The sequence below is a fragment of the Knufia obscura genome (genome assembly GCF_036327395.1).
Source record: "Knufia obscura strain CCFEE 5817 isolate CBS 148926 chromosome Unknown scaffold_17, whole genome shotgun sequence".
Lineage (NCBI taxonomy): Eukaryota > Fungi > Ascomycota > Eurotiomycetes > Chaetothyriales > Trichomeriaceae > Knufia > Knufia obscura.
In genome coordinates, this window is record NW_027042703.1 from 431,715 (window position 1) to 458,232 (window position 26,518).

The 26,518-nt window shown below is 49.9% G+C and overlaps 11 protein-coding genes across 11 annotated transcripts; 6 read left to right on the top strand and 5 right to left on the bottom strand.

The window, feature by feature from the left end:
- Positions 1 to 500: 500 nt before the first annotated feature.
- PMZ80_010451 (uncharacterized protein) lies at positions 501 to 2,120 on the top strand (the record flags this gene model as incomplete). The annotated part of the gene is made up of 1 exon (XM_064878840.1): positions 501 to 2,120. The coding sequence occupies one exon, from the start codon at positions 501 to 503 to the stop codon at positions 2,118 to 2,120; it is 1,620 nt and encodes a 539-aa protein (XP_064725534.1).
- A 78-nt stretch (positions 2,121 to 2,198) lies between these two features.
- Positions 2,199 to 3,357, top strand: PMZ80_010452 (uncharacterized protein; the record flags this gene model as incomplete). The annotated part of the gene is made up of 2 exons (XM_064878841.1): positions 2,199 to 2,223; positions 2,858 to 3,357. 2 exons carry the CDS (start codon positions 2,199 to 2,201, stop codon positions 3,355 to 3,357), a joined length of 525 nt encoding a protein of 174 aa, XP_064725535.1.
- Positions 3,358 to 4,028: 671 nt separating this feature from the next.
- Positions 4,029 to 5,612, bottom strand: PMZ80_010453 (uncharacterized protein; the record flags this gene model as incomplete). Its single annotated transcript, XM_064878842.1, has 5 exons — positions 4,029 to 4,146; positions 4,193 to 4,454; positions 4,498 to 4,690; positions 4,736 to 4,977; positions 5,069 to 5,612. The coding sequence occupies 5 exons, from the start codon at positions 5,610 to 5,612 to the stop codon at positions 4,029 to 4,031; spliced, it is 1,359 nt and encodes a 452-aa protein (XP_064725536.1).
- Positions 5,613 to 6,108: 496 nt separating this feature from the next.
- Positions 6,109 to 7,233, bottom strand: PMZ80_010454 (uncharacterized protein; the record flags this gene model as incomplete). The annotated part of the gene is made up of 3 exons (XM_064878843.1): positions 6,109 to 6,291; positions 6,337 to 6,995; positions 7,038 to 7,233. 3 exons carry the CDS (start codon positions 7,231 to 7,233, stop codon positions 6,109 to 6,111), a joined length of 1,038 nt encoding a protein of 345 aa, XP_064725537.1.
- A 405-nt stretch (positions 7,234 to 7,638) lies between these two features.
- Positions 7,639 to 9,650, top strand: PMZ80_010455 (uncharacterized protein; the record flags this gene model as incomplete). The annotated part of the gene is made up of 4 exons (XM_064878844.1): positions 7,639 to 7,716; positions 7,762 to 8,682; positions 8,728 to 9,577; positions 9,634 to 9,650. 4 exons carry the CDS (start codon positions 7,639 to 7,641, stop codon positions 9,648 to 9,650), a joined length of 1,866 nt encoding a protein of 621 aa, XP_064725538.1.
- A 42-nt stretch (positions 9,651 to 9,692) lies between these two features.
- Positions 9,693 to 10,617, bottom strand: PMZ80_010456 (uncharacterized protein; the record flags this gene model as incomplete). The annotated part of the gene is made up of 2 exons (XM_064878845.1): positions 9,693 to 10,299; positions 10,343 to 10,617. The coding sequence occupies 2 exons, from the start codon at positions 10,615 to 10,617 to the stop codon at positions 9,693 to 9,695; spliced, it is 882 nt and encodes a 293-aa protein (XP_064725539.1).
- Positions 10,618 to 11,310: 693 nt separating this feature from the next.
- PMZ80_010457 (uncharacterized protein) lies at positions 11,311 to 13,077 on the top strand (the record flags this gene model as incomplete). The annotated part of the gene is made up of 3 exons (XM_064878846.1): positions 11,311 to 11,466; positions 11,511 to 12,153; positions 12,200 to 13,077. The coding sequence occupies 3 exons, from the start codon at positions 11,311 to 11,313 to the stop codon at positions 13,075 to 13,077; spliced, it is 1,677 nt and encodes a 558-aa protein (XP_064725540.1).
- Positions 13,078 to 13,388: 311 nt separating this feature from the next.
- PMZ80_010458 (uncharacterized protein) lies at positions 13,389 to 14,678 on the bottom strand (the record flags this gene model as incomplete). Its single annotated transcript, XM_064878847.1, has 4 exons — positions 13,389 to 13,541; positions 13,585 to 13,838; positions 13,927 to 14,541; positions 14,585 to 14,678. 4 exons carry the CDS (start codon positions 14,676 to 14,678, stop codon positions 13,389 to 13,391), a joined length of 1,116 nt encoding a protein of 371 aa, XP_064725541.1.
- Positions 14,679 to 15,204: 526 nt separating this feature from the next.
- Positions 15,205 to 17,013, top strand: PMZ80_010459 (uncharacterized protein; the record flags this gene model as incomplete). The annotated part of the gene is made up of 2 exons (XM_064878848.1): positions 15,205 to 15,936; positions 15,979 to 17,013. The coding sequence occupies 2 exons, from the start codon at positions 15,205 to 15,207 to the stop codon at positions 17,011 to 17,013; spliced, it is 1,767 nt and encodes a 588-aa protein (XP_064725542.1).
- Positions 17,014 to 18,445: 1,432 nt separating this feature from the next.
- PMZ80_010460 (uncharacterized protein) lies at positions 18,446 to 19,378 on the bottom strand (the record flags this gene model as incomplete). Its single annotated transcript, XM_064878849.1, has 1 exon — positions 18,446 to 19,378. One exon carries the CDS (start codon positions 19,376 to 19,378, stop codon positions 18,446 to 18,448), a length of 933 nt encoding a protein of 310 aa, XP_064725543.1.
- Positions 19,379 to 21,508: 2,130 nt separating this feature from the next.
- PMZ80_010461 (uncharacterized protein) lies at positions 21,509 to 23,312 on the top strand (the record flags this gene model as incomplete). Its single annotated transcript, XM_064878850.1, has 3 exons — positions 21,509 to 21,517; positions 21,550 to 22,642; positions 22,696 to 23,312. 3 exons carry the CDS (start codon positions 21,509 to 21,511, stop codon positions 23,310 to 23,312), a joined length of 1,719 nt encoding a protein of 572 aa, XP_064725544.1.
- Between the last annotated feature and the right edge of the window lie 3,206 nt (positions 23,313 to 26,518).

A 26,518-nucleotide genomic window follows, 5' to 3' on the forward strand; every position in this document is an offset into this window, starting at 1 on the left:
ACCAATCAGTATCGAGGGGCTATGCTGGCATGCAAGTCTGCCTTAGCGGGGCTTCAAGGACTTTTTGCTGGGGGCCTGGAAGTCTATCCGGCACGTGAGAATTCGTCTTCGATGTGTTCGAGCAAAAAGTCCCAGCAGCAATTAGACTTGAAAAGCAGTGACAAAAGGTCCTTTACATGATTGCCATTGCATCGCGTTGCTCATAGCCGTGTCCCTCATTGGACGCATTCCTTAGAGACGGAGGAGCAAACCGTGATCGCTGATTTCGACCGGTTAGGATTACCCCACTATGTCAACCATTTCATCCTAGCCTCTTTAAGCTTCGAATGGGCTGTTACTGTTTTGGACCTTTTGTCAGCTTGACGTTCGTTCCAGAATTCTGGGCTATGCTTAACGAATACTTCACTCAATGATTCCCAATCTCAGGCACCTGGCATCCTTCCAACATGTCGCTGTGACTACAAACTTTCTAGATTTGATGATCAACAACGATCGCCATCATGGCCGGCCCAAATTCCATGAACGCGGCAAATGCTCGCCGGGCATATCCAGAAGAAGCATGGGAAGCCATGCAACCACTGATTCGCAAGTATTACATTGATGATGGTCTGTCGCTCGCGGCGACAATGAAGGTGATGCGCCAGAACCATGATTTCAGTGCGACAGAGAAGATGTACAAGACGAGATTTCGAAAATGGGAAGGTTTTGACAAATACATCAAAGATCACACAGCTTTTGAAGTACTGACTGGCAACGGACTCGCTAGAGCCAAGACGACCACGACGAGACCAGTTATCGCCGGCAGAGAGATCACTGAGGAAGAAGCGCGGCGACATCTGAAGCGAAAGAAAGTCAACACATGGAGTACTCCTCAGCAAGCCGTGCAGAACGATATGATGATGGATATGGACGTCCTTAGCTCACCGGATACAGAGCAACATATGCCGTTCTACAACGGCGCGATGATGCCACTTACACCGGGTTTCCTCATGGACGATGCTATAATTCAACAGAACGGATATGTCACGCAACCTGTGGATGAAGTGGTCGATGAAGACATCGAGATGGACGATGCGCCTATGGCACAGAATGATCCTCTTGCAATGGCCACTGAACAGTTCTGGGACGATCCGAACACGACAATGGTGGTCAGTCGACAGCGCTCACCAAGTCTTCTCCTCACACGTGGATTGAGCTTTACCACCGAGTCGTTCCTACATAGCATGAGTGAATTTGCCGACATCTCGTTACGGTCCTTCTCAAGTGGATTTGTGCAATCCGAAGCCGACAAGAGATTCAACAAGCTTTGGGACTTGTTCTGTACAAAGGCCACACATATGCAGAACAACAGGAATGATCAAGCACTGATCGTGCGAAATGATGCTCAAGTCACATTCTCCAAGATGCTCAATACTGGCGATCCTTGGCTTCTACTTTCACTTTGCTTGGTGATCAATGACAATTTGAGCAATCCTGCCAGAATAGCAGCTTCAACTTCATTTCTAGGCGATCTGGCGCAGTGGGCAAGCAGTTCTGCGGGTGACCATCCTATTGCGCGGCTTGTCAGCTATCTTTTGCAGACCAATGATAGCGGACTGATGTTGTTGGAGGGAACGATCAGGATGGTCACCGAGAAGCTCAATGCTCAGCTGGGTATTCAACATGAGTTGTCGCTGGAGCTGTCACGACTTCACAGCAGGATTATGACTGAGATCAACATGCATACTACGGCGGACAAGCTACTTTCTGAAGATCTGGCTGAGATCGAGCAACTTTGCGGGTCGAATTCTCTGCAGAATTTGCTGAGGAAGTCATCCCTAGCGAGGTGCAGGTATATGGCCAAGGACTTCTTTGGATCGCTGCAGCTGTATCGACAGATCCTAGCTGCACCACTATTGCAGAAGGAGTTCCTTGCAGACATCAAATATGGTGCGATGTATTTCGTGGCCAAGAGTAATGCTCAGCTTGGAAGGTATGATGTTGCGATTAGTGAAGCTCAAGCTGCTTTGCAATTCTCGTTGGAGAAGCAGGGGAATGATCATTATTGGGCGAATAATGCGAGGGAGATGATTAGGGAGTTTGAGGTGGCGAGGGCGAGGAAGTTTGAGGTGATTGAGTGAGGTGAAAGATGGATGGAATTGAGGCGACGGCAGCGACGAGGCAAATTCGACGACGAGAGCAAGAGGAAAGTCAGCAGCATGGAGTCCGCCTTCGACCAGGGAGGTTCCTTCTCTACGCATATTGACACGCGTACCTGCTCAGGTCTGGAGAAAAACGCAACTGCCACAATAGACTGAAAAGTCGACTTTTCAGCATCCGCAGCTGGTTCATCTTTCGTCCTACGTTGCCCGCCACGATCAAATCTCTGCTCCACGACGTCAATTCTCCTTGAGCTTCCTGAATCCAGCACATCAGCATGTTCCACTTTGCTGCAGGAGCAGGAGCAACACTCGGAACAACGCTCCTTGCTCTTCACTGGTTCCGTCAGCGCAACCAACGCAGTCGAGTCCTTCAATCTCAGCAACGACCAGTGACCACTACCCAGCAAGTCACACTTCCACAAACACGAACTCAACCTCCATCTGTCCCGCCCGCCATACCTCCTCCACTGCTTCCTCCTCCGCCTCCTCCCCTAGCTCCACATACAGCAGATTGGTTCAGACCGATCCCAGGAGTAGATTACTCAGCCACGACATTCAATCCTTACCGCATTCGTTGCCACGGCTATTCCGACGGACCAGATTATCCCTTTCGAATCTACGTCTACGACCGGTCCAAGGATGGAGGCTTGGTTCGATGGGTCAATGATAGTATGAGACTTCCAGGTACTCACGGGCAGATGCTGACAAACATGCAGGATGCCGCGAACATACCGAGTGGCGTGTCCCGGAGATTGAACGCAAACTTCGTGAGCTTCCTACGGAAGAAGTGGACATCGATGGCCTGAAGTTACTCATCAAAAGCTTTATCAACGAGCTCGATCCTCCCCTCAGTGATTTTGCAGAGGTTGGCATGCAGGGAGTCGTTGAGACGGACAAAGTGAAGACAAAGATGATTTGCTGGATTGAAGCGAGGATACTCCTTCGAGGCAAAATCCCATACAACACAGAGCGGCTGCCTTCGACACCTTCACCTGTCCTGCAGCCGGCTACTCCACTCACACTCAAGAGACCGCTGGTTGATGTAGAAGAAGTGAACGAAGACGAGCTACGTTTGATGCAAGCTTCTGCCATCAAAGTGGAAGAGGTGAAGGAAGACAGGCCGAATCTGTTGAAGGCTTCTCCCGTTGTTCACGACGACACCGAGGAGATCAACGATACCATCGAAGTCAAAATCGGGGAGCCGGCCAGGAAATGAGTCAGGAGATTGCGTGAACACCGACACCGATCCGGCACGGAGTATTCTGCCATTACTTGGTACAGCTCTTCTCAGTGAGTTCCGGATGGCATACATCGCTGTCAGATGAAGATGCCACATTTTGAGAGACTATCAGAGCTACCATCGCAGCCATGGGAGCGACCATATTATGAAGACACAACCATAATGTACGATATGATCTATGACCATTTATGAATCCCAGTTGCTCTCCAACGCATCTATTGTATCTGATTAAATTCCATCTTGCTACCACAGATGGAAGACGCGTAAAGTGGTATTTGACGCGTCAGCCGAGGTTGATGTGGCAGGTGCGGCCGAGCCAACAGTTTCAGGCGAAGGAGAGCTAACAAGCTGTCAGTCCTCAAGCCATGTTCGTCGATCGAGTAGTGCTGACAACAGTGAAGAACGGTACTCAGCATTGCACGCCAACAAGGCCCAGCACTGCCGACACCAGCGAACCCTGCGAGCCTCGCCAAACTTTACTCGGGCAATTCCCAATACATGGTCGGCAAATCGCGCGATAGCCTACCAACGACGAGATGCGAGAATCCTACACCGAGACCACGTTCTTGCTATCGATGGGCTCCCGGACAGAGGACTAGGATGACACCACGGACGGGATACGCGCCACTATTTGACCGCTCCAGCGGCTACAGCATTGCTCGAGGAGGCAGAACTGCGCTCACAATGGTCTTCATCGTCAAATACTCCTCAATACCATATTTGCTTCCTTCTCGGCCAATACCGGAGTACTTCACATCTCCAAAACTGTCCACTGTCAGCCACGAACAAGCAAAGAGACGGATATACTCACGGCGCTGAAGCATCAGAAATTGTACCAGTATTGATCGCAACCATACCAGTCTCGAGCCTCTCAGATACCCAATTGGCCCTCGACAGACTGTTCGTCATCACATAGCCAGCAAGGCCGACCTCACAGTCATTTGCCCTCTTGATGGCTTCGTCTTCAGTGGAGAATTTGAAAAGAGCTGCTATGGGGCCAAAGGTTTCCTCTCGACTGATTTGCATGGTGTCGTCGATGTTCGTCAGCACTGTGGGCTCAAAAAAGTTGGGACCTGAAGAGTCAGCATAAAGAAAGAGCTGGAGGACACCACATACCCAGATCTGGAAGGGTCTTTCCTCCTCTCACGAGTTTCGCACCCTTCTTCGTGGCATCCTTAATGTGGTCTTGAACCTTGGACATGCCATTCGTGAGCGGGCCATGTGTCGTCTTTCTGTCGAGGCCTGAGCCAACAACGAACCTGCTAACAGCTTCCGACAATTCCTGGCTGAATGCATCGTAAATGCCTTCCTGCACATATATTCAATTCGCGCAAACACAAGTCTGGCCTGTTACCTTGAATTTGGCAGTGATAGCACAAGAGACAGCAACATCCAGGTCTGCATCGTCAAAGACAATGAATGGGGCATTCCCACCCAGTTCCAGGCTCAGCTTCTTCAATGTTGACCCTGACTGCTCTGCCAAAACCTTGCCCACCCGGGTAGAGCCTGTGAATGAGATCTTCTTGACGATTGGTGACTTACACAGGGCAAGTCCGAGAGCTGGGGCGTTGTCGAGGGCAGTAACGATGTTGATTACTCCCGGTGGTACGCCAGCCCGTTCAGCAAGCACAGCAAGAGCATTTTCCCGACAATGGTGTCACTCCATCCGACTTTATGACAACAGTACAGCCCGCGGCAAGAGCTGGTGCTGCTTTCCGAGTGATCATGCCCAAAGGAAAGTTCCACGGTGTGATGAGACCACAAACACCTATCGCTTCCTTGGCGACCTGTGTACGGCATGCTGAGTTGGTATGAGGGATCACATCACCATATACTCGTGCTGCTTCCTCCGAATACCATTCCACGAAGCTAGCTGCAAAGATTACCTCTCCATCCGAGTCAGCACGAGACTTGCCGTTCTCCCAAGTGCAGAGGACTGCCAAGTCTTCCTTGTTCTCGATAATCAGTTCGTACCATCTGCGGAGAATGCGACCTCGCTCACGGCCGGATCTCAGTTTCCATGTTTGGAATGCTTTGGATGCTGCACTGATAGCTTCTTCGAGGTCCTCGACGTTTGATTCTGGGCATGTTGTGATCACGGCGTTTGTGGCTGGATCTCGGACCTCAAATGTCTTGCCGGTTCTTGAGGGTTTCCATTGGCCGTTGATGTATATTTGGTTCTGGACCAGTGAGCCGTCGCTCAAGGTAGGAGATGGATGCTTTGCTATCATGTTGGTGGTGGTAGGGCAAGTCGGCAACGGTATGAGAGCACAAGAAAACACGAGCACGAAAGGAATGATATTGCCGGCTATGGTTCTAGGTCCCTTGTTGTCTGCCGGCCTTACGGGATCATATGCTACCACGACAAATATCTGGCTGACATCTCCGACCGTCCATCACCTCATACGCTTCAAGACCCTAGCCCTGCGCCATTCGTGGGGATGTGGATCATCGCTCCCATGACTGGGTGGTCATGCCATTTCTGGAAGGTAATACCGGCCCACTTTCGGACTAGCTCCAACACGGATGCAGACGACATCGACGGGAGAAGAGACACTAAATCGAAACACGATGGGTGCCACTGACGGAGCAACGTCTGATCATGGCACAGATGCAGAACGCGGACCACATCTTGCCTCCTGCGAATCCTACTCATCAAGAATGGCTTCAAAGCAGGGATTAAATGCAATCTATCCATGTTGCAAGCAGAAACGACTCTCACTCGAATCACTTAGCTACAGTATGATCTACTGGCGCTGGTATCTCCACCATACCTTTCTTCTCCTTCGTCCTCCACTGCATTGACTTCAGAATACCATATATGACCGTCAAGGTAGGCATGGGAACTCCTTCAGCAGTACCATCCCTGACCGGCTCTCCTACAATGTTCTCGAATTCAGTGAAGTTGCCCTGAAATTGTCAGCATCAAGTAGCACAATTGCAAACCTAACTCACCTTCCGCATATCGACCTGCATACTGGGAGGATTATACATCGTGATGTCATCCATCGTAATCATGAAATCAACCAGATCAGCCGGCAGATCAACATCATGAGCCTTTGCTGCAGCACGAATCTCCTCCATCGCTGGTCTCACGAGATACTCAACGGCAGCATCAGCAAGCTGTATTCGGCCTGTATCAAGATCCGTAACAGCACAAATCGAGTTCAAGCAGGCATTGTACAACAGCTTCCTCCACCTTGAGAAGGCAACATTTGGTTGAAATTCTGTCGTGGTCTTCCCACTTGCGTTGTAAATGTCGCAGAATTCCTGGGCCTCCTTGTCTTCGGCAGCTTGATCGAGGTTCGGATTGCGGAAAGCGCCAACAGCTGATCTATCGTGGTCATTGTGATGAATGTCACCAGTGGCGACTTCATGTGAGCCGCAGAACGTCACGCTGGACAAGATGACATTCTCGGGGAAGGCCTTGACGAATGGTCGCTCGATATTGAGACCATTCTGCATCAGGACGATGGTTGTTTGACCTGGTGTGACTGCTGGCTTAACCAGATCCACAAGCGATGGTGGGATATCTGGGATGTTTTTTGTTGTCACGATGATATATTTGAATGGGTCGAGTCTCTCCTCGGTCACATTTGGGATTGTGTTTCGAACTGATGGTCAGCTGTTATTCTTGCCCAAAGTACTCGACTTACTTGTGGTTGGCTTGAAGCCGAAGACTTCGCCAAAATCGCACGACTGGATGTTGAAGCCACGGTCATTCACGAGTTTGTAATTCGATCGAAGGACTGCTGTCACTGTTGCTCGACCTCCTTTTTCGAGATTGAGGGCGGCGATCGTGCCGATGCCACCACAGCCGACGATCAATGTGTTTGCTTTGCCTTGCAGCATCTTGGATATCTTTTTGGCGAGGGCGATTAAGAATCCACTTCACGAGATGAACAGCAGAATGTTACTTCTCATTCTACAAAGATATCCAAGGTCATTCATGAGCCCCTCCATGTCTGGACACCTTACGGACATTTCCTGGGTATCACAACTTGTGTCCACGCTTCACGAACCACCGTCCAGCAGTCCAAATTGGCAAATGGCAGGTGTCCCCAGCACGTGATCCCGTGGAGTTCGCGTCCCGATAAGCACGATAACGTCCGCCGCTAGTGATTCCGTCTCGGTGAACCCCAACCTCGCCCAACCTTGGCAAACCGTTCTCTCAAGACCTTCCCGGATCCGGGGTAACATCCTCCACGGTATGATAAGCTATGCCGCAAGTCTCTGTCGACATGCCTGACTCAAGTCATGGACGACCCACTCCGTCTTGCTGAGGCAACGGACACGTCAACATCCCGCACACGCTCTTTCGGCGGATGTGGCACGGTATGCATGTTCAGAGCGCGTGCCACCTGTAGCTGACATAGCCAGTGTCGAGCTCGGCATATCAAATGCGACGAGACAAGACCGACATGTACGACTTGCGAGGTCTACAATTTGGTTTGCGATGGATATCATCGACGTATCTTCTTCGATGAGGAAGACGATGGCAAGGCCAGGTACCGCCAAGTACTCTTCACTGATGAGGAACGCGAGCAGATGAATGGTCTTATGACCAAGGAAGTACCGTTCAGAAGAGCCATTGCAGTGTTGACAGGAATTGAGAACGAGTGCGAGGCTGCTGAGAGTTCTGCAGAAATTGACATATTTCGTGGACCATTTGGGGCATTCAAGCTGGTCACCAAGGAACTCGCTGATCAGGAAGTTATTCACATACCAAGGACTACTTCGCCATTCCCAGACTTCGCAAATCCAGAGTCGTTCCAGCTACCTGACTGGCTTGAGACATCATCGCTGTTCGCAGACTACGAGACACAAGTTTCACCTATGGAATCGCCAGGTCCAGCTCAGGACTACCAGTTAGCGGCACATCGTCAGGGAACTGATGCTAATTCAATCCTGAACCTTTCCGATACATCGATCCTTCAGGATGCCTCGCTTCTGCTCAAGCACTACGCAAACAATTACATTCCATCGCTTACACCATTTCGTCATACGAAAACACCATGGCATATCCTCTTCTTACCAAATGCAAAGAACACCTTGGCCAGCATTGCGATTGGAGAGCAGGTTGATGCCGCGAATCTGACAATTTTCTTTGGCACTCTTTCGATTAGCGCTCAAAATTTGCATCATCACACATCTGGTCAGAAATGGTCGACACACGCGAATGACTTGAAGGAACGAGCGCAGGAGAATGCTAGAATTGTTCTTAATCATGCGCTTGATCGGCCAAAGCGCTTCAAGTACAAGTCGATCATTATGGCGATGCTGACTATGGCTCAAACATCCGTACGCGCCTTTACCCGAACTTGTGACCTGAACTGACTTCCGCAGATGACCGATGGTTCGTGGGATCAGATCGATCATTATCTGCTTGAAGCCGAGAAGATTATACGATTACGTGGACTGCCGAAGCCCTCCAAATCACGAAAACTACGATTGCTGCACCATTGCTATAGCTATATGCGCATCTTCCACGAAAGCGTTTCCTTCTCCTCGACACGGTTAAATTTGCAGCGCACGATCAGAGACGCGGTCGAAAAAAGCGGTGTGATTGTCAGAGGCACAGATCCATCATCCTTTCGATTGATACCATGGGAAGACCTGGACGAGAAATTCAGGGAGATCAAGACGCGTGAACAAGGAGAGAACGATCTACTTCTTGCTGGTCCTGGAAAATGGCCAGCCACAATGTACCCGGAGATCTTTGGTGTGCCGGAGACGTGGCTCAACCTTTTGTCGCAGGTCATTCGCTTGGCCAATGAGAAAGAGACGGCAGAGAGTGCTGACGAGCCTACATTGTCGCTGAAAGACTTCTTGCGGCGAGCAAAAGCCCTGGAAACATATATTCTGCGATGGGAATACTCGAACAACCTTGTTACGACGAGTAGTGGCCTCCAAATCATGGAGGTAGACTGGATTATGCTTGAAACAATGCAGAGTGCACTACACCATGCCTTGGCCATCTACTTCTACCGCAGGATACACGATGTCGACCCGGTCGTGCTTCAACCAAAGGTGCAGAAGGTCAAGGAATACCTCTTTGCGTGCAAACAGATCTGTGAGTCTGGAGGTGGGTTCCTTGATGGCTGGATGTGGCCTGCGTTCATCGCGGGATGTGAAGCTCTCGACCCGACTCTACAGGAAGCTTTCACTGCGTGGTTCGAGTTCAGCAGTCGACATAGTAAACAAGCATCCTTTGCAAGAATGCAGCAGCTGATGACACAAGTTTGGGATGAGCGAAGAAGGGACACTAAGCGATCGATGACATGGTTGCATCTATTAAGGGAAAAAGCTATCTAATTGAAGAACGAACCATTCGATATCTCCTTTTCAAGCTCATATTCTGGCTGGAATTCGCAGTATAACGCTTCCGGATCGCTGGTCATCTTGAATGTGTATTCTGCCGCCTCTTTTGGTATGAACAACTTCTGAAGACCCGAAGCTGCAGCAGCCTCAATCTTCAGCTGTATCTCGCAGCTCTTCTCTGCTAGGGTGAAAAGGTATGCAGCTTCGTCAACAGTCTGACCAGCAGTCAAGAGACCATGATTACGGAGGATCAATAACTTGCCATTTGGACCGAGTGCGCCGCCCAATCGCTCGCTCTCCTCTGGCTCAAGGACAACACCACCAAACTCCTTGTACACAGCCTGAGCATCACCATAGAACATGGCAACATCCTGATTGGTCATGTCGAGTGGTTTAGCAAATGTCGACCATGCTTTGCCATTGACCGAATGAGCATGGCATGCAGCATTGACATGCGGGTATTTGCGGTGAATGACACTGTGAATCTGGAATCCAGCTGCATTCGCAGGTCTAGAGAGGTTACCGCCGAGTGGCTTTCCTTGCTCGTTGAGTAAGATCAGATCGGATACCTTGACCTGGCCAAAATGGAGACCCAGTCTGGGGAAGTTAGTGCTGCCCAGGCTACCCCGGAGTGACTTACGGATTGGTCCAGAACGAGTCCGGGTGTTCTGGATCACGAAGGGAGATGTGACCACTCATTCCTTCACCGAAACCTTTTCGAGCAAAGACGCGGAAAGCGCCAGCCATGTGTTCTAGCATCCATCTTCTCTTCTTGTCAATTGCTGTGAAGGATGGTATGCCTGTGAGTTGAACGCCTTGAGAGATTGCTTGAATGGCGGTCTTTTGGGCTGGTTCTTCCTTTTCCTGTTTCGAGTGAGACACCTGCTCAGTGCCGGTCATGGTAATTGTCGCCATTATTGGTGAGTGTGCTGATTTGGTAACGATTGTGGTTATCGAAGCCTCAGGAATGTTATCAGAGCATTCACGATATATCAGCACTGTTGCCGCTGTGGCTTATGCAAGATCATGCCTCCAAGCCGACTCGAGTTCAGGCAAAACCTGCCGCGGACTCAGAAATTCGACCTGGCAAGTGTTTCCGGCGGGCCGTATCTTGATGGACAGGGTGACGTTCTGGAAAATTCTTCACGTGACTGGGCTTGACTTCCAGTCGGACTGCGGATCGGATATGCACACCGAGCTGGACCACCATGGCCGGACCTTATCTGTGATTTGTTCTTGGATTGTTCCATACATACGCCTGATCGCGACTCGTGCATGCCAAGAGCTGTTATCACCAGCTATCAGGTACCCAGACTAGCCCGCGAAGTATAGTCTTGGCTTATCGTTGGCCTTGTGACTCGAAAGCATGAACATTGTTCTGAAGGCTTGCTCGCTATCAGAGGCTCTTGGCTTGTACTTGGCCTTTTCGCTTGAGATCGTGAACACAGCTGCGATGGCTTGCTCCAGGCCTTGTTCAATGCTTTGGCATACGATATGGATGATAGCTTATCATTGAGGATGGAAATATCAGCTGTTTGGCTGAATGCATAGAAAGGGCGGAGAAATCTTCGAATGGTGCACTTCCTCCTTCATCAGAATACCGCAACAATGGGCCAGCAAGAGATTTTCACTTCCTCCAAGGATTCTGAGAAGGCTGGCTTCAGCAATGATTCCACACAGCTCACCTCCTACGCGGAGGGTGACACAACATTGATTCACGAGGGTGATGGCATGAAGCGGGCAATCAAATCACGGCATGCGCAGGTCAGTATTTCTTGCTATCAATCGATACACGCTGATCTGAGCAGATGATAGCCATAGGTGGTACTATCGGTACTGGTCTCTTCGTTGGTTCTGGTCAAGGTCTTGCAAGAGCAGGTCCTGCTTTCCTCTTCATCGGCTACTGTTTGACCTCCCTCCTGGTCTACGGAATCGTCACCGCGGTCGTCGAAGTCGCATCGTATCTACCGCTTCCCGGATGCTCCATGGCATACTGCGCCAATCGATATGTCTCGCGGTCACTCGGCTTCGCCCTTGGCTGGCTCTACTTCTACTCTTTCGGTATCCTTGTCGCCTACGAGGTCACGGCAGCTGCAATTGTCATCGACTATTGGCCGAACAGCCTACACATTGGCGCATGGATTACAATCATGTTGATTGTGATTGTTCTCCTCAACTTCTGTCCGGTCGGCATCTATGCTGAAGCAGAGTTCTGGTTTGCCTCAATCAAAGTTGTCATGATTGTTGGCCTGTTGATCCTCTCATTCATTCTTTTCTGGGGTGGTGGACCAAATCAGAATGGTATACTCGGATTCCACTATTGGAAGAATCCAGGTGCGACCAAGGAGATGCTCGTTAGTGGAACTGGTGGTCGAGTCACAGCCTTCTTCTGGGCATGGTCGTTCTCTGGATTCTCTTTCTTCTTCGGACCAGAATTGATCGTCTATACTGGTAAGTTTGCCCTTGAATGTGCGTGAACCTTGCTAACTTTCAACAGCCGGCGAGATGAAGCACCCACGAAAGAATCTCCCTGTCTCGGCTCGGCGCTTCTTCTACAGACTGGTGTTCTTCTACGTACTGGGCGCCCTTGCCATTGGCATCATTACAGACTCAACCAGCGAAGCCCTTGTTTCCGGTACTGGCAACGCTAAATCCTCACCTTGGGTCGTCGCCATTCAGACTGCAGGCATTGATGCTCTCCCCAGCATTATCAACGCTGGTATCCTTACTTCTGCTTGGTCGTCTGGCAATTCATTCCTCTACATGTCAAGCCGAGCTCTTTACTCTCTGTCTGTACAAGGGTCAGCACCAAGAATCTTCATCCGATGCAACAAGATGGGTGTGCCATACTATGCTGTTGCTGTATCTGCGCTCTTCTCACTCTTGGCCTACATGGTTCTGGGAGATGGTGCAGGTGTGGTGTTCAATTACCTGATCAATCTGACCAACACAGCTGGTTACACTTCATGGATTTGCTGCTGTATCGTCTATCTTCGATTCAGGAAGGCTGCCGAAGCTCAAGGTATCAAGCCAGTTTATCGATCACGATTCCAGCCGTACGCGGTGTGGGTTTGTTTGGTTTCATTCACCTTCCTCTTGTCCATCAACGGGTTCACTCTGTTCTACACTGGCAATTGGTCGACTAGTGGGTTCCTCAGCTCATACTTGGGTATCCCTATCTTCCTTGCCCTCTACTTTGGTCACCGCATTTATAGGAAGAGTGATCCCTGGGTGATCAAGTCAGAGGATGTTGATATGCGAAGTGGTGTTGCGGAGGTTGAGGCACATGCTGAGATGTGGGAGAATGAGGCGAAGGAGACTCAGATCACACAAAAGCCATGGTTGAGGAAGTTGTTGGCTGTTCTCTGGGGGTAGATAGCAAAGATAGACGGCAGAACAGAGAAGGAACCAAATATGGAGGTTCAAGAGTCACGTGGTAGCGCATAGGCGACGCGTTATCGGGCATCAATCGCAGTTTATGAATGAACATCTCCATCAATCATCTCTCGTTCTTTTTAGCCTACTAGCGACATTGATCCCAAACAACACCATCTATCCATCGACTACCTAGCTCGTCTTTGCTTACACGTTCTCGATCATGCTATCACGCATGCCTTCTGACATTCTCGAAACGAATACCAATTTAATAATCTACCCCATACTATGCTATGTAAATTTACAAACCATTACAACTTCGAAAGAATGCCGCTCCCTTCCAACATCGACAGATGGCTTGACTTGATGTCTGACAATTTCTGACAGCCACAAAGCATCATCGTTTGTCGTAGCTCGTCCATCAAGATCTTCGCGGCCAGATCAACTCCAGCTTGTCCAGCATACTGTTGACGTTAGCAAGAGCACTGACAAGGAAGAATGACTTACAGCTAAACCCCAGATTACGGGTCTTCCAACGAAACAGAAGTCCGCACCAAGCGCGAGAGCTTTGAAGATATCGCTACCTCTCCGAATACCGCCGTCTATTGCGATTTTTATCCTTCCTTTGCCGACCGCAGCACATTCCCGAAGAGCGTCAAGAGTTGCTGGTACACCGTCAAGTTGTCGGCCGCCGTGATTTGAGATGACGACGCCGTCGAGGCCATGCGAGATTGCCATTTCTACGTCTTCGGCGGTATAGACTGAGGAGGTCAGCGAGAGTGCATGGACAAGGCAGCAGGTGGTTCAGGGCTTGAAACGCAGACAAGCAAGAGAAGGAAGACGGCATACCTCCTTTGAGCCAAACATCCATATTCGTCTGCTCCCTCAACCACGGCACAGTCTGTTCCCAATGTATTGACGGATCGTAATCAAGATCACCGGTCGAAATGAGGCCACGAGAATCTCCACTGTCGAACGGTAGGTTCGGGAAAGGCATATCTGTTGGGAAGCAGAAGTCATTCCGCGACTCGTTCAGACGATTACCAAGGACAGGCAAGTCAACACTGACGAAGATAGCATTATAGCCCGCTGCTTCTGACCTCTTGATGACCTTTTGTGTGAAAGAGACATCCCGCATGAACGTGACCTGCATAGCGTGCGGATTCGAGCCACCCGCATTCTTTACATCCTCAAGACTGGTTGTTGCCCATGATGAGAGACACATCGGTATGTCGTTTGCCGCAGCTGCTCGGGAGGTAGCCAGCTCTCCCTGTGGATGTGCGAGTTTGTGTGCTGCTGAGGGTGCGAAGCCAAATGGAGCTTTGACCTGTTGACCGAAGATTGAGCTGCTCATGTCACAGCCATCGACATTTTTCATTATCCGAGGACGGAGTTTGTATCGCTTGAAGGCGTCTTCGTTGTCTTGCAGGGTGATCATGTCGCCTGCGCCTTCATTGAAGTATTCTGACCGGATCAGCAGGGCTATCGGTCAAGGCCAGCGACTTACGTGTGTACTCGATCGGGACCTTCTTTGCAGCCTCATCCTTCAGGTCTGAGATTGTGAAGACTTTCGGGTCGAACCTTGCTTTACGGTTGGCCATGGTTGAGTAAGAGATGCTGGATCCGGAATGCTGTGGTCGACAAATGATTTGCAAACTGCTGGTCAATGCTGGGGGTCTGACTGTTACGAGGCACGACAGAAACACAACGGTTACGAGTAGATCGACCACACAAAGCACGACCTACCTCTCGGCACTGGAACTTCATGCTCTGCATCATGCATGAATCACCCGAGGCCAGATCTCAATCGAACCAGGCGAAGTCCGTTGCATATCATCAAGAAGTTCCGGGGCAGATCTTGCTGGAGATAGTGATGAGTGCCAGAACAATGTGGGCATGAGAAGGTGAGATCACCTTCGATATTGCCAGGTATAAGCGAAATGGAAGCTGAAGCCGGCACGTGATTGGTACCAGAAAGCCTATCTTCCCATGGCGGAATTGTCCTTTGCATGGAATTGTGGAGCAAAGCAACACGAATCTGAACGGAGTCACGCCTTGTGGTACATGATACAGCAAGACCAGCTCAGCTTATGAAGCTCGCTCACAATTCAGTCTCGCAGCACAACCATGTCACCCAACGTGAATACCATCGACATTGCTGGCAGCGAATCAGCCTATTATGCTCCTGCAACCATCACAGCTTCGAAGGAGATCATACATGTCGCCGGGCAAGTAGGAATCAGCAGAAATGGTGTCCTACCAGCAGACTACGAGAGTCAGATACACCTCGCGTTGCTCAACATTCACAGGATACTGGTTGCTTCCAAGTCTTCGGTTTCAGATATCCTGAAAATGACTATGTATATTGTCGACTACGACCCAGCACAAAGAAAGCATACCAAGATCATGCAGAAGTTTCTCGGCAATCATCGGCCAGCTCTCACACTTGTGCCGGTATCTCAGCTGGCTGTGCCTGGATGGTTGTTCGAGATTGATGCAGTGATTGCAAGACCTTCAGCTCAGGTGCCCAGATCATTGTCTACAACTGAGAACGTGGATGTCGTGATTATCGGTGCTGGTCTGGCAGGTCTCACAGCAGCTCAGCATGTTGTGAAGGCTGGATATTCATGTCGGATACTAGAAGCACGAAATCGTGTTGGTGGTCGAACGTGGAGTCAGCCACAGGCTGGAGGAGGTGTGATTGATGTTGGTGCTGCTTGGATCAACGACACGAATCAGAGCCGGATGATTGGTCTTGCACGGCAATTCAAGGCTGAGCTCATTGAGCAGAACACAACTGGGAAGGTCATTCTGCAGAACAATGGGCTGAAAGAGTTCCCGTATGGAGAATTACCAGAAGTGAGTTTGTCATTAGCTGTGTGATTCCGCTGACGTTAGCAGTTTTCTGAAGACGTCAAACAGCATCTTGCTCAGATCCGAGACACGGTCGAAAGTGACTGCCAAGCTCTAGATGTGAATGCCATGACTTCTCGACAAGCTGAGCTCGACTCAATGACATTCCTGGCATATCTGCACAAATTGGGAGCAAACGAGGAAGCTGTTCTCACCGCCACAATCTGGACACGTGCAATGCTCGGACAAGATCCGTCAGATATCTCTGCGCTGTTCTTCCTTCACTATTGCAAAGCTGGAGGTGGGTTGATGCAGATGAGGTCTGATTGCAAGCACGGTGGACAGTATCTGAGAGTCCGAGAAGGAACGCAAATGTTTGCTATCAACATCGCCAAGACATTACCAGATATCATTGAATACAACACGCCAGTCACGATGGTCGATCACGGACGAGTCAATCAATATCAAGCACGGAAGGTGATCTGTACAGTCCCGCAGCCGGTCATCAAGAAGATCACGTTTGTGCCCGAATTGCCTGCGGCGAAGAAGTTGTTGGTCGACTCATACAACTATGGATACTATCAGAAGGTCATGGTTGTTTTCAAGACGCCGTTCTGGGTTGAGGCAGGTAGTTGTGGATTGATTCAGTCGTTTGAGGGGCCGTCAGCTGTCATTCGAGACACTTCCAGTCCTGCTGATGACAAGCATGTGTTGACTTGTTTTGTTGCTGGGACGCCGGGGAAAGAGTGGTCTGAGAAGCCGGAGACAGAGAGGCAAGAGACGGTGTTGAAGCAGCTTGAGGATACGTTGGGGGAGAAGGTGAGGGAGGAGTATCTGGAGATGATTGGACATCAGTGGAATGACGAGGAATGGAGTGGGTATGGATGTCCTGCTTCGAGTACTGCGCCGGGTGTGTTGAGTGCGGTGGGTGATGAGTTGAGGAGGAGTGTGGGGGATGTGCATTTTGCGGGGACGGAGACGAGTGATGTTTGGAGGGGGTATATGGAGGGGGCTGTGAGGAGTGGGGAGAGGGAGGCGATGTTGGTGATTAGGGCGTTGAGGGGTGTACAGGCGAAATTGTGAGGGTAGTGTAGGGTGTCAAAGGCTAGATGTCCGCATTCGTGGTTAGGCATGTTGAGAATTGGTCGTTATGGAATCAGTGTCAGTGGTTAGGTCTGTGGTGGCATGATAGGAAGGCTAGGTCTCATTGTTGGCCACAGAACAACAGGAGACGAGAAGTGCTTTTCGAAAATCGAGTTGATGAACGTCTGTGTGTTCTGGATCTCAGTGAGTTGTTATATTGCCGCATCTGAACCACTACTTTGGCGTGGTGCACGAGAGCTTCGACGCCTAAAATCAAGCAAAACGCTCATCTCCGGTGAGTAGCGGCTTGATCCGATGACCCTTAGAGGCTCTCCGGTGCCTTCATTGTTGTTCAATCGTTTACGCCGAGCTGGTAACAGCTATGAGTACAGCATGTTCGCCTGTCCGTGTCTCTGTCGTTATGTCACCTCGATGTTAGAAGGTTATCGAGTATAATTATGAAAGTATCCATTGAATTATCTCCTACGGCAGCTTCGGAAAGGGCTCAACTCATGAACACTGAAAGGCCATCTTGAGTGTTCCTAATATTCACAGAGCAATGAGCATTTTTATTCACCTCCAGCAGATTACATTAGGACTTCTATTCGTGGCCGGAAGCCTCCCAATTAGAGCGAAGCCTTTACCTGTCCAGTCTCCGTGATCATCTTCTTCCTATACCGGGTGCTCTCGAGTTTTGCATAGCCATGTTGACTCAAAGGCGATATGGCTGGCCATCTTAAGTCTCGTGCAGAGGACGCGTAAAGTGATTTTCGACGCGTTCACCGAGGCGAGTGGGGAGGACTCGCCGCACCTGCCTCGAATATGCCTGCGCCTTGAAGAGGAACAGTACTCGACCGGGTCACACTTGTGCTTCTCTCCACCATCGGAAACTGGTCGATTGTTCGAGCAGCGAAGATAATTCCCCATGTGGAACAGCTTCGTCAAAATGAGATTCCGTCGCCTGGTTGCCCACCATAGAATGAATCGTACTCTACCCACCGACAACCATGGAGCCGTCGAACCTGTTCGAAGCATATTCCTGAATGACTCTCGTATACAGCAATCGACGTGACTATGTGGAAAGCAGCTGTTTCCTAGACTTGCAAGCTGCAGCTCTATCGTTCTCCCGGGTCTTCTGGTCTCAGCCCTACACCACGCTCGATTGTCCTTGACGCGAAGCAGCTATGAAGATTTGTGTTCGGTGGGCTACAAGCACGCAGAGACACTGACACTCCAGCAGCGACTGGAACAAGGTAGGTGAGCTATAACGTGAGAGTAGGAGCTGGCGGGTGGAATGCTGTAAGGCACGACCAGACTATTCTGCTAAGTCAAGGCGAGATGCAAACGATATAACAGATACCATATGGATGAGTATTGACAAGAATCATATTGATGGCACTATATTACATATTCAGACTCATTTCTTCCCAGTCTAGCAAGACACATCGAACAACGGCGTGCTAGAAGAGGTCGGAGCAATACCAAAAGAGATATCCTGCTGGTTGGCATTGCTGTCCTGCAATGTGTACCACCAAACATTTCTCGAGCCAAAGAGATCACAGCCAACAGCCTTCCAGTAGGTCTGAGCATTTTGGACAGAAGCCACAGCTTGGCCTGATGTAGGTCCCTCCACAGGCCATCCAGTCTCAGTAACCCAGACAGGCTTGCCTTGACTGACACTCTCGGTCGCACCCAGAGCATTGTAGAAGACACCCTCGGCCTGTTCGATTGGGTTGGCAAGAGTTGTCTCGAAGTATGGGAATGAATTATGGCCCAGCCAATCGACTGCACCGATTACACCGGCATTTTCAGGTGCAACCCAAGCAGTCCATGTGTCGACATGTCCGACTGGTTTTCCTGAAAGACTTGTTCCGGCGACGGCATCGCGGACCTGCTGGATGTATCTCAGGACGACGTCTGCAGTCGCACCAACACCGGCCTCATTTGCCACACCCTGCGGACTCGATCGGTAGAGGTCTTCACTTCCGACACTGATGCCGACTACGCGGTCGGTGAATGCTGTGCCGTATTGATCAATGGCGGTACGTAGTGCAGCAATCTCGTCGTTGATGATGGCATCTCCTGCGCTCGCCCACATGCCGAGCAGCAGCTGTGTGTCTGTGTTGATGGCGGCTTGGATGGCGGAAATTGGTGTGTTTTGCGTTCCGCATTGAACCATTGTGTACAGTCGGGCAGATGTGAAGCCGGAGTTGCCGACTAGCCCTTTCGCTTGGTTAAAGAGACCTTCGAAGTCGTATTGACCACGGCAGGCACCGACGCCATCTGTTGAGCCATAATTGAAGCCCTTTGATTGAGCTGAGGCGAGGGTAAGGCAGGCGCCGAGGGTAGCGAGGGTGATTTTCATGTTGCTAGCAAAGGGAGTACAAGGTTATGGGATACGAGAGGAAGATGGAAGAGGGATCATGATTCTTTTATGTACTGTACCTGCATTTGAGCCTGTGCACGACGATCGTGGCGTTGATGGTCTTGGTGGGCTTGGTGGTCTCCATGATCGGCTCGTCAGAGGTCGTTGGGCACGAGATTTGCTACCAACGCGCTCGGACTGGCATCGGCACCGAAGCTTCGCGAAAAGAAAAGTCTCGTTGCTTACCGACAAATGCTTACGCCACAAGAAGAACGAACATCACAGAGAGGCTGTTGTTCCGAGCCTTCTCAACGCCTTCTAACGCCTCAGCACCATCTTTAGATATGACGATAGCCGAGCATGCCAAGCAGGTCTGTTTCAGAGTTGCGCGTTTGCTCGAAAGGTAGAACGGTCCAGAACGGTAAGTGAAGGAGCCCAGCCACGCAGGATTATGCTGTTCGCCGTATCTGACGCACTGTTGCTACTGTGGATTTATCGTGTGGCCGGAGAAACTGTGCGCATTGTCGTCTTCAACTGCAGCATCGACCTTCTGAATTTCAGCACAGCACCTCGAGCACATTGGGGCGAGTACTCCGACAACGCACGACCGGCCACTTGGGATCAGCCTGGATCTATCCATCAGCACATTCTGCAAGCCTAGACTCGACTACCCGACACAGCCTTCACAATTCGGAACAGGTCGATCAACTCGAGTACCACGGTCGAGACCTACGTGGGACGATGAGCTTGCTGCGTGCTCGAGAGGTGGTCACTGCATATCACGCCCGAAGGACACAAGGAATGAGGAAGTAGCGGCCGCAGTACTCGATCAAGAGCGCGTCGTCCGACAAGACACGAGCGGACAAAATGGATGAAGGCAAACACCCGGCCAACCCTCATGCCTAGCCTCTATGTACAGCGATGCCGATCCGATACACAACTCCAGGCTGCGAGCCACAAGTCCGATGACGAAGCACCAGGCTAAAGTCCTGCGGTTGAGCACTTCCCGCGGTCAAGTGAGGTTGGAACAATGCAGTGTTGTGGGGCCAGTCTTGGAATATGATCAGTCTACTGTTGCCTCCTTCGCCAGCTGCGATGACCGGAAACGATGGGCCTCAGGGTTATGATCTATGCCATCTTTGAAACAAGCCCAGCACCCATGAATTCAGGCAAATGGAATTTGGTCCGAGCTCGACCTTCATCTCGAGCAAACGGAACAAGAGACAATAATACTGTCAGGCGAGAAGTCGCAGAAAGTGGACCAAACAGCAAAGCTTTGAAACATGGAAGTCGACGGCCAAAGACTCAGAACTGAGACGATGAGCAGAATTGAGGAGTAGAAGGCAGGAGAAATTTCAGCAATCAGCAGAGAAGGCGTGCACCGACAAAGTGAGACTACCATGGGCACGGCGGCCATCTTGAGTGATCAAGAAGGAAGAGGAAAGGGCTTGTGATGCGCCATGATCTGGTAAAGCCAGCGGGTAGGCAGTAAGGACGCCAGATATCAGTGGAGAGCCGAAAACTACGGCTTGTACGCAACGATACAAACTTCTGCTCAAAGGTGGCATCAACAACAACGACCCACAATGAGATGATCGCCTTTCGACTCTGCGGTTCACGTCATACACCACCAAATCGGCTCCTCGATCCTCACTGAGCTCCGTTCAGATCTGAGGATCCAGGTACCGGTCTGATTGACTCTGTGCAAAGGTCGAAAGCAACCCGTATCGGTATGACCCCATTTCGGCCAGGTCACTTGATCCTCCAAAGTGCAAGAGCTTGAACACAATCGTGCTCAGCGCAGAGAAAAGTCGACGGGAGGATCTTAGACGTTGGGGCAAGGATGTCAAACTCATCCAGGCCTATGGGCCTACAGAAGTGACTGCTTGCACGACATGGAATTTGCAATACAGAGAGACTGAGGTCGATGATATCGGAGGCGATCTCTGGTTGGTTGAGCCTGAGAATCGGGACAAGCTGGTTCCTGTGGGCTGTATTGGCGAGCTTGTCATTAGCGGGCCTGTGGCAAGAGGCTACCTCAAGAAACCTGAGTTGACAGCAGAGAAGTTCTATGAGCCGGTGTTCGCTCGCTCTAGAGCATACAGATCGGGAGATCTTTGTCGGCTGATCATGAAGGCCGTCTTCATTTCATTGGTCGCAATGATGGGCAGATGAAGATTAACGGTGTCAGAATTAAGGCTGAGGAGATTGAAAGTGCCGTGCAGAGGTCTGGGCTTGTGCAGGAGGCGCTTGCTGACAAGTATGGCTATGAAGAGAAGCATGAACTTGTGCTTTACTTTGTGGTTGGTTCGCAAGGGAACGGTATCTTGCCATTATCGACGGAGCATGTTCAGGTGATCTCGAAGCTGAACAGTGCTTTGGAAGAGATGTTGCCTCGAGCGTATGTTCCGACAATGTATGTTACTGTTTCGAGCATACCTTCGACTAGGTCGGGCAAGGTGGATCGAAAGTCGTTGTCTAAGAGTCTGGAATTATTGGATAGATCACAGATTGATCTGTATCGACCTCGCCGAGAGCAGTCACGAGAAAATACCATTGATGTCTGGTCTGAGATACTGGAGAAGGTGGAGGAAGTTGCGGCAGATATCAGCCATGCTCCTATTGATCCGCAAACTACTTTTCAGGAGGCTGGGCTTGAGTCTGTGCAGACAGTAATGTTCGCTAGGAAGCTGAACGACTCTTTCGACATATCTGTACCACTTCAGCAAGTTGTTGGGCCTGAGAGAAATGTGATTGCTGTGGCGAAGGATACTCAGGCGATACTGAACGGTGAGCGGGAGGAGGAGAGTGTCGATTTGCTTGAGATGGTGGAGAAACATGCGAAGATGATTGAGGCGGCTCCGGCTGTGCCTACGGAGAGCACGATATTGCTTACGGGAGCTACGGGATATCTTGGAATCGAGATTCTACGGCAATGTCTTGCTACGGAGCATCACCTCGTCCTTCTTGTGCGGTGCGAAAGGCCTGAGGAGGGATTTGATCGACTGAGACGTGCTGCCACTATCGCAAAATGGAGCGAGGCCGAGCATGAACGACTGGATCAATGTGAGATCTGGCCGTCTGATCTCGGTGTTACGCATTTCGAGCTGTCGGAGGCACGTTGGAAGAAACTTCAATCTACCAAGTTCGCGGGGATCATCCACAATGGCGCAAAGGTCAATTTCCTGCATACTTATCATGATCTGGAAGCAGCGAACGTGGCATCGACCGCGACGTTGCTCTCCTGCGCGTCAAGAAGTTTGTGTACGTCACGGGCGGTAGGCAACCACCTTACACGGAGGAGCAGGTTGAGATAGTTCCATCACGTTTGACTGAACCGACGGGCTATGGTAAGACCAAGTTCGTCGGGGAACAGCTTGTTCGAAGGGCGAAAGGTGTAGTCATTCATCCTTGGATCATCATTGGTGGTCCTGATGGTGTGGCGAACGCGGATGACTTTGTGTGGAGGTATGTTGCTAGTAGTGTGGGGATGGGAAGGTATGTCAAGGATGTGCGGGAAGAACGTGGTTGGATGAGTCTTACGGGTGTAGATGAGGTGGCGTTTGCCATTATTGGTGCTTTGGACGGGGAGGAGCGAAAGCTGAGTTCCGGGCTTCATGTGTTCCAGTCCTGGAAGATTGTTGTTGAAGTTCTGGGAATGGAAATGGAAGCTGTTAGTGAGGACGAGTGGTTGGAGGAACTGAGGAAGGATCTGGAGAGGAAGAAGGAGATGCATCCGCTGTTCTCGTTGTCTCGTTTGATGATGAATGGTCGGGTGAAAGGGATAGGCCGGGATGTGCCGCCGGTGGAGCAGGATGAGAAGGAGAGGAAGGGTGTGGAGGAGAGTGTTGCTGCGAATGTGCGGTATCTGCGTGATGGGGGGTTCTTCAATGAGGAGGCGGAGGGTGAGTTCTTCGGGAGAAGCAAGAATTGAGAGGGAGGAAGTGATACGCGATCAGCTAGCGAGCGATACTTGGAAGAGCTCTGTTGATGGAGGGCTCAGAGCAGGGCAGCTTGCGCGTCGGGACGCGTAAAGTGTTTATGACGCGTCGCCGAGGCAAGTGGGGCAACATCTTCGCCGCACCTGCCTCAGCTGGTCCCCATCAATCGATAATGAAGACTGCGATACTACTCAACAATCCCACCTCTGAGCCAGCCTTCGAGAACTTGCTCAACCCTTTCATAGCGTCTCAAGCTGACAAGCAGCATCTAGACCGAGACCTTTCGGAGAACCAACATGTTTACCACCCATCGCAGCCCCACGGACGTTGACCATTCCGAAGCTCCTCCCACTCCGAGTTGACCTACCACGCGAGTCTTTGAATGTCGAACCGGTCCTTGCCTTCTGGGGTTTCATATCAAGCTCCTCGCCGAACTGGGGAGTGTCAGGCCTCATCAGAGAGGAAAGAGTCCGCCTTCTGACCAACGGAGCTACGCATTCTGAGCTGAGAAGAAGCACGATGTTCTCATAGTACCACTCCGATGAGCTTGGTGGGCACGGAGATGAAGAAGGATAAGGGGAAGGAGAATGACTCTCACAAGCCCACATATTGCATCAGTCCCGAACCTCCCGGCACTGGCCTCTGCCTCTTCCCGAACGACTTGAGCGGCGGGAGCACTAACCTACTGACGAAGCGTCGACTGAGGTAGCTAGACAGATCTTACGAAAAACAGCTTCCATGTTCCTAGCCACGTCAGGTTTACAGGGTGAAATAAAGACAGCTGAACTTCACGGTCGTGCGTCCGGTTCCAGCGTCGGAATGCTATCTTTCGCATCTTGGTACAGCGGAAGCACGATCCCAAGCAGCAGAGAGTCGACCAGGCAGTCCTAGCAATTCGGTACGACAACCGACAGGTGCCGGATACCTTCCCAGCGACGAGGTCCTTGCAGGCGAGACAGTTGGCACAAGCCAAAAGAACGACATGCGTCTTTTGTAAAGGCGGAGCCCTAACACTACCGATCATCTGAGCTCCCCAGCTTCACCCACCCGCTATGCTCGATTCAAGCCGAGAACTGGATCAAAAGCTGAGGCACCCCAATGAGCTTCGAGACATGCCCTTTATTTGTCGAAGATTCCGTAAAGCCGAAGCACGTCGAGCCAGAATCAGCAACGATGGGCTACTAGTCTGGTCTTCTAATGATAGACGAAGAGGCTAGGCTCTATGTGTTGGTGGCTCGTTTCTGTATTAGGGCTAGGTATGTGGTGGTAGGATCTAAAGGTTAGGATGTTAGTGTTAGTATCACTTATATCTTCTACTAGCTATACTAGGACGTAAGCCCCGGTTTCGCTTTAACCTAGAGGATACCGTTAATTATACTGTAATTTTCCCTAAAAGGGTTTAGTATTAGGGTTATACTAAGTCTAATAAGGGAAAATTATACTATAATTAAGTAGTTAAATTAAATAGTACTTTTAGAGGCTTAATTTAGGGTTATAGCTAGTATTATACTATATATACGTCTTAGTATCTAATTATTACTTAGTATTATATAGAGAAAAGAATAGGGATATAGTAACTAGTACCTTAGGGTTAAAAGGTTAGGGTTATACCTTATATTAGCCTAGGATTATTTTATATCTTAGTACTTTCCGCCCTTTATTAATACCTAAGGCAGCACTTTCTCTTCTATGTTATCTTTTCTATATCGCTAGTAGCACTAGATACTAGAGAGGTTAATATACTATAGCTCTAAAGGTTAACGCTAGCGACTCGGTTCTACCCTTTAGAATAGTAGGATAGCCTATAAAGGTACTATAACTTTAGAAGTTAACGCTAGTAACTTACCGTCCTTAGAACGATCGGATAGTATATAAAGGTACTATAGCTTTAGAGGTTAACGCTAGTAACTTATCGTCCTTAGAATAGTTAGATAGTATATAAAGGTATCGTAGCTTTATAGGCGTACTTCTTTACCTAATACGTATATTTTATAGGAAGGGTAACCTTTCTATACGTTAAATATATAATCGTTATAGCTAAGGAAGTAGCGCGGGTGGTTAATACACGGGTTTTTATTCCTCTTATAATCATTCCCACCCTAAACTCCTCTCTTAAAGACTACTACGATCGATAGTATTATATTACGTTACTAGCCTATATATATAGTCCGATTACTTCTACTTACGTCTTCCTCTACGAATACCTTCTCCTACTATTATACTTACCGTAATCGCTAGGCTATATACTTCTCGCCTTTTTAACTCGGACTCTTAGGAATCTAAAAATCTAAACGTCCCTCGGATTCGGTTACGCTTTATATAAGTTAAATACCTATATAGAATCCGATTAAATCCGAGAGGAGAGGTATTAGTTACTTAAATCTCGCTTACTAAGTACAGCAATTAATAGTACTCTTCCTTAGGGTTAGGGTTAGGGTTAGGGTTAGGGTTAGGGTTAGGGTTAGGGTTAGGGTTAGGGTTAGGGTTAGGGTTAGGGTTAGGGTTAGGGTTAGGGTTAGCAATACGACGAGTCAGTAGGTTAGGGTCACCAATTGCCTTATTTGAGTGGGCCGGGCAAACACGAGGTTCGCAATTTTGGTCGATAGCAGGAGACAACAGGCTTGAGCGGATGTGAGCACTTTGAGATGTACAACCAGGATAGCATCTGGAAATAGCACGGGAATACATGTGTCTTGCAGTCTAGTCAACCAAGGCTTTGTTATGGGAGGTCTGAAGGTCCTGTTGAGCTGCGTTCTCGATGGATTTTGTCCCAATCAAATCACCAATATACCGATATGAAACGGAGCACGAGACTTGTTCTGGACTAATTCATGAGGGTGTGTCGTTTCACGATCAGTAGGATCCATGCGGAATATCAAATAGATGTGTGGGAGTCTGATGGCTCGATCTACCGCTCATCCGCGCATTGGAAATGCACATGCATATATCTCGGGGGCACGCCGCGCAACAACGTCATATAGGATCATATGATAGTTCGACTCTGTTGAACAAATAGAAGAGGCCGTCCAAAGAACGAACCCGCTGTTACCTGGGGAAAAAACCCGGCCCTACTCCTTGCCTCCGACCCCTGTCTATTGACTCAGCTAGCATGCTATCTATCTACCCGCCACTTAAATCACTGGTAGTAAGGAGAGATCGGAGACAAGCAATACGTAACTGAACGAAGTAAAAGGCTTAT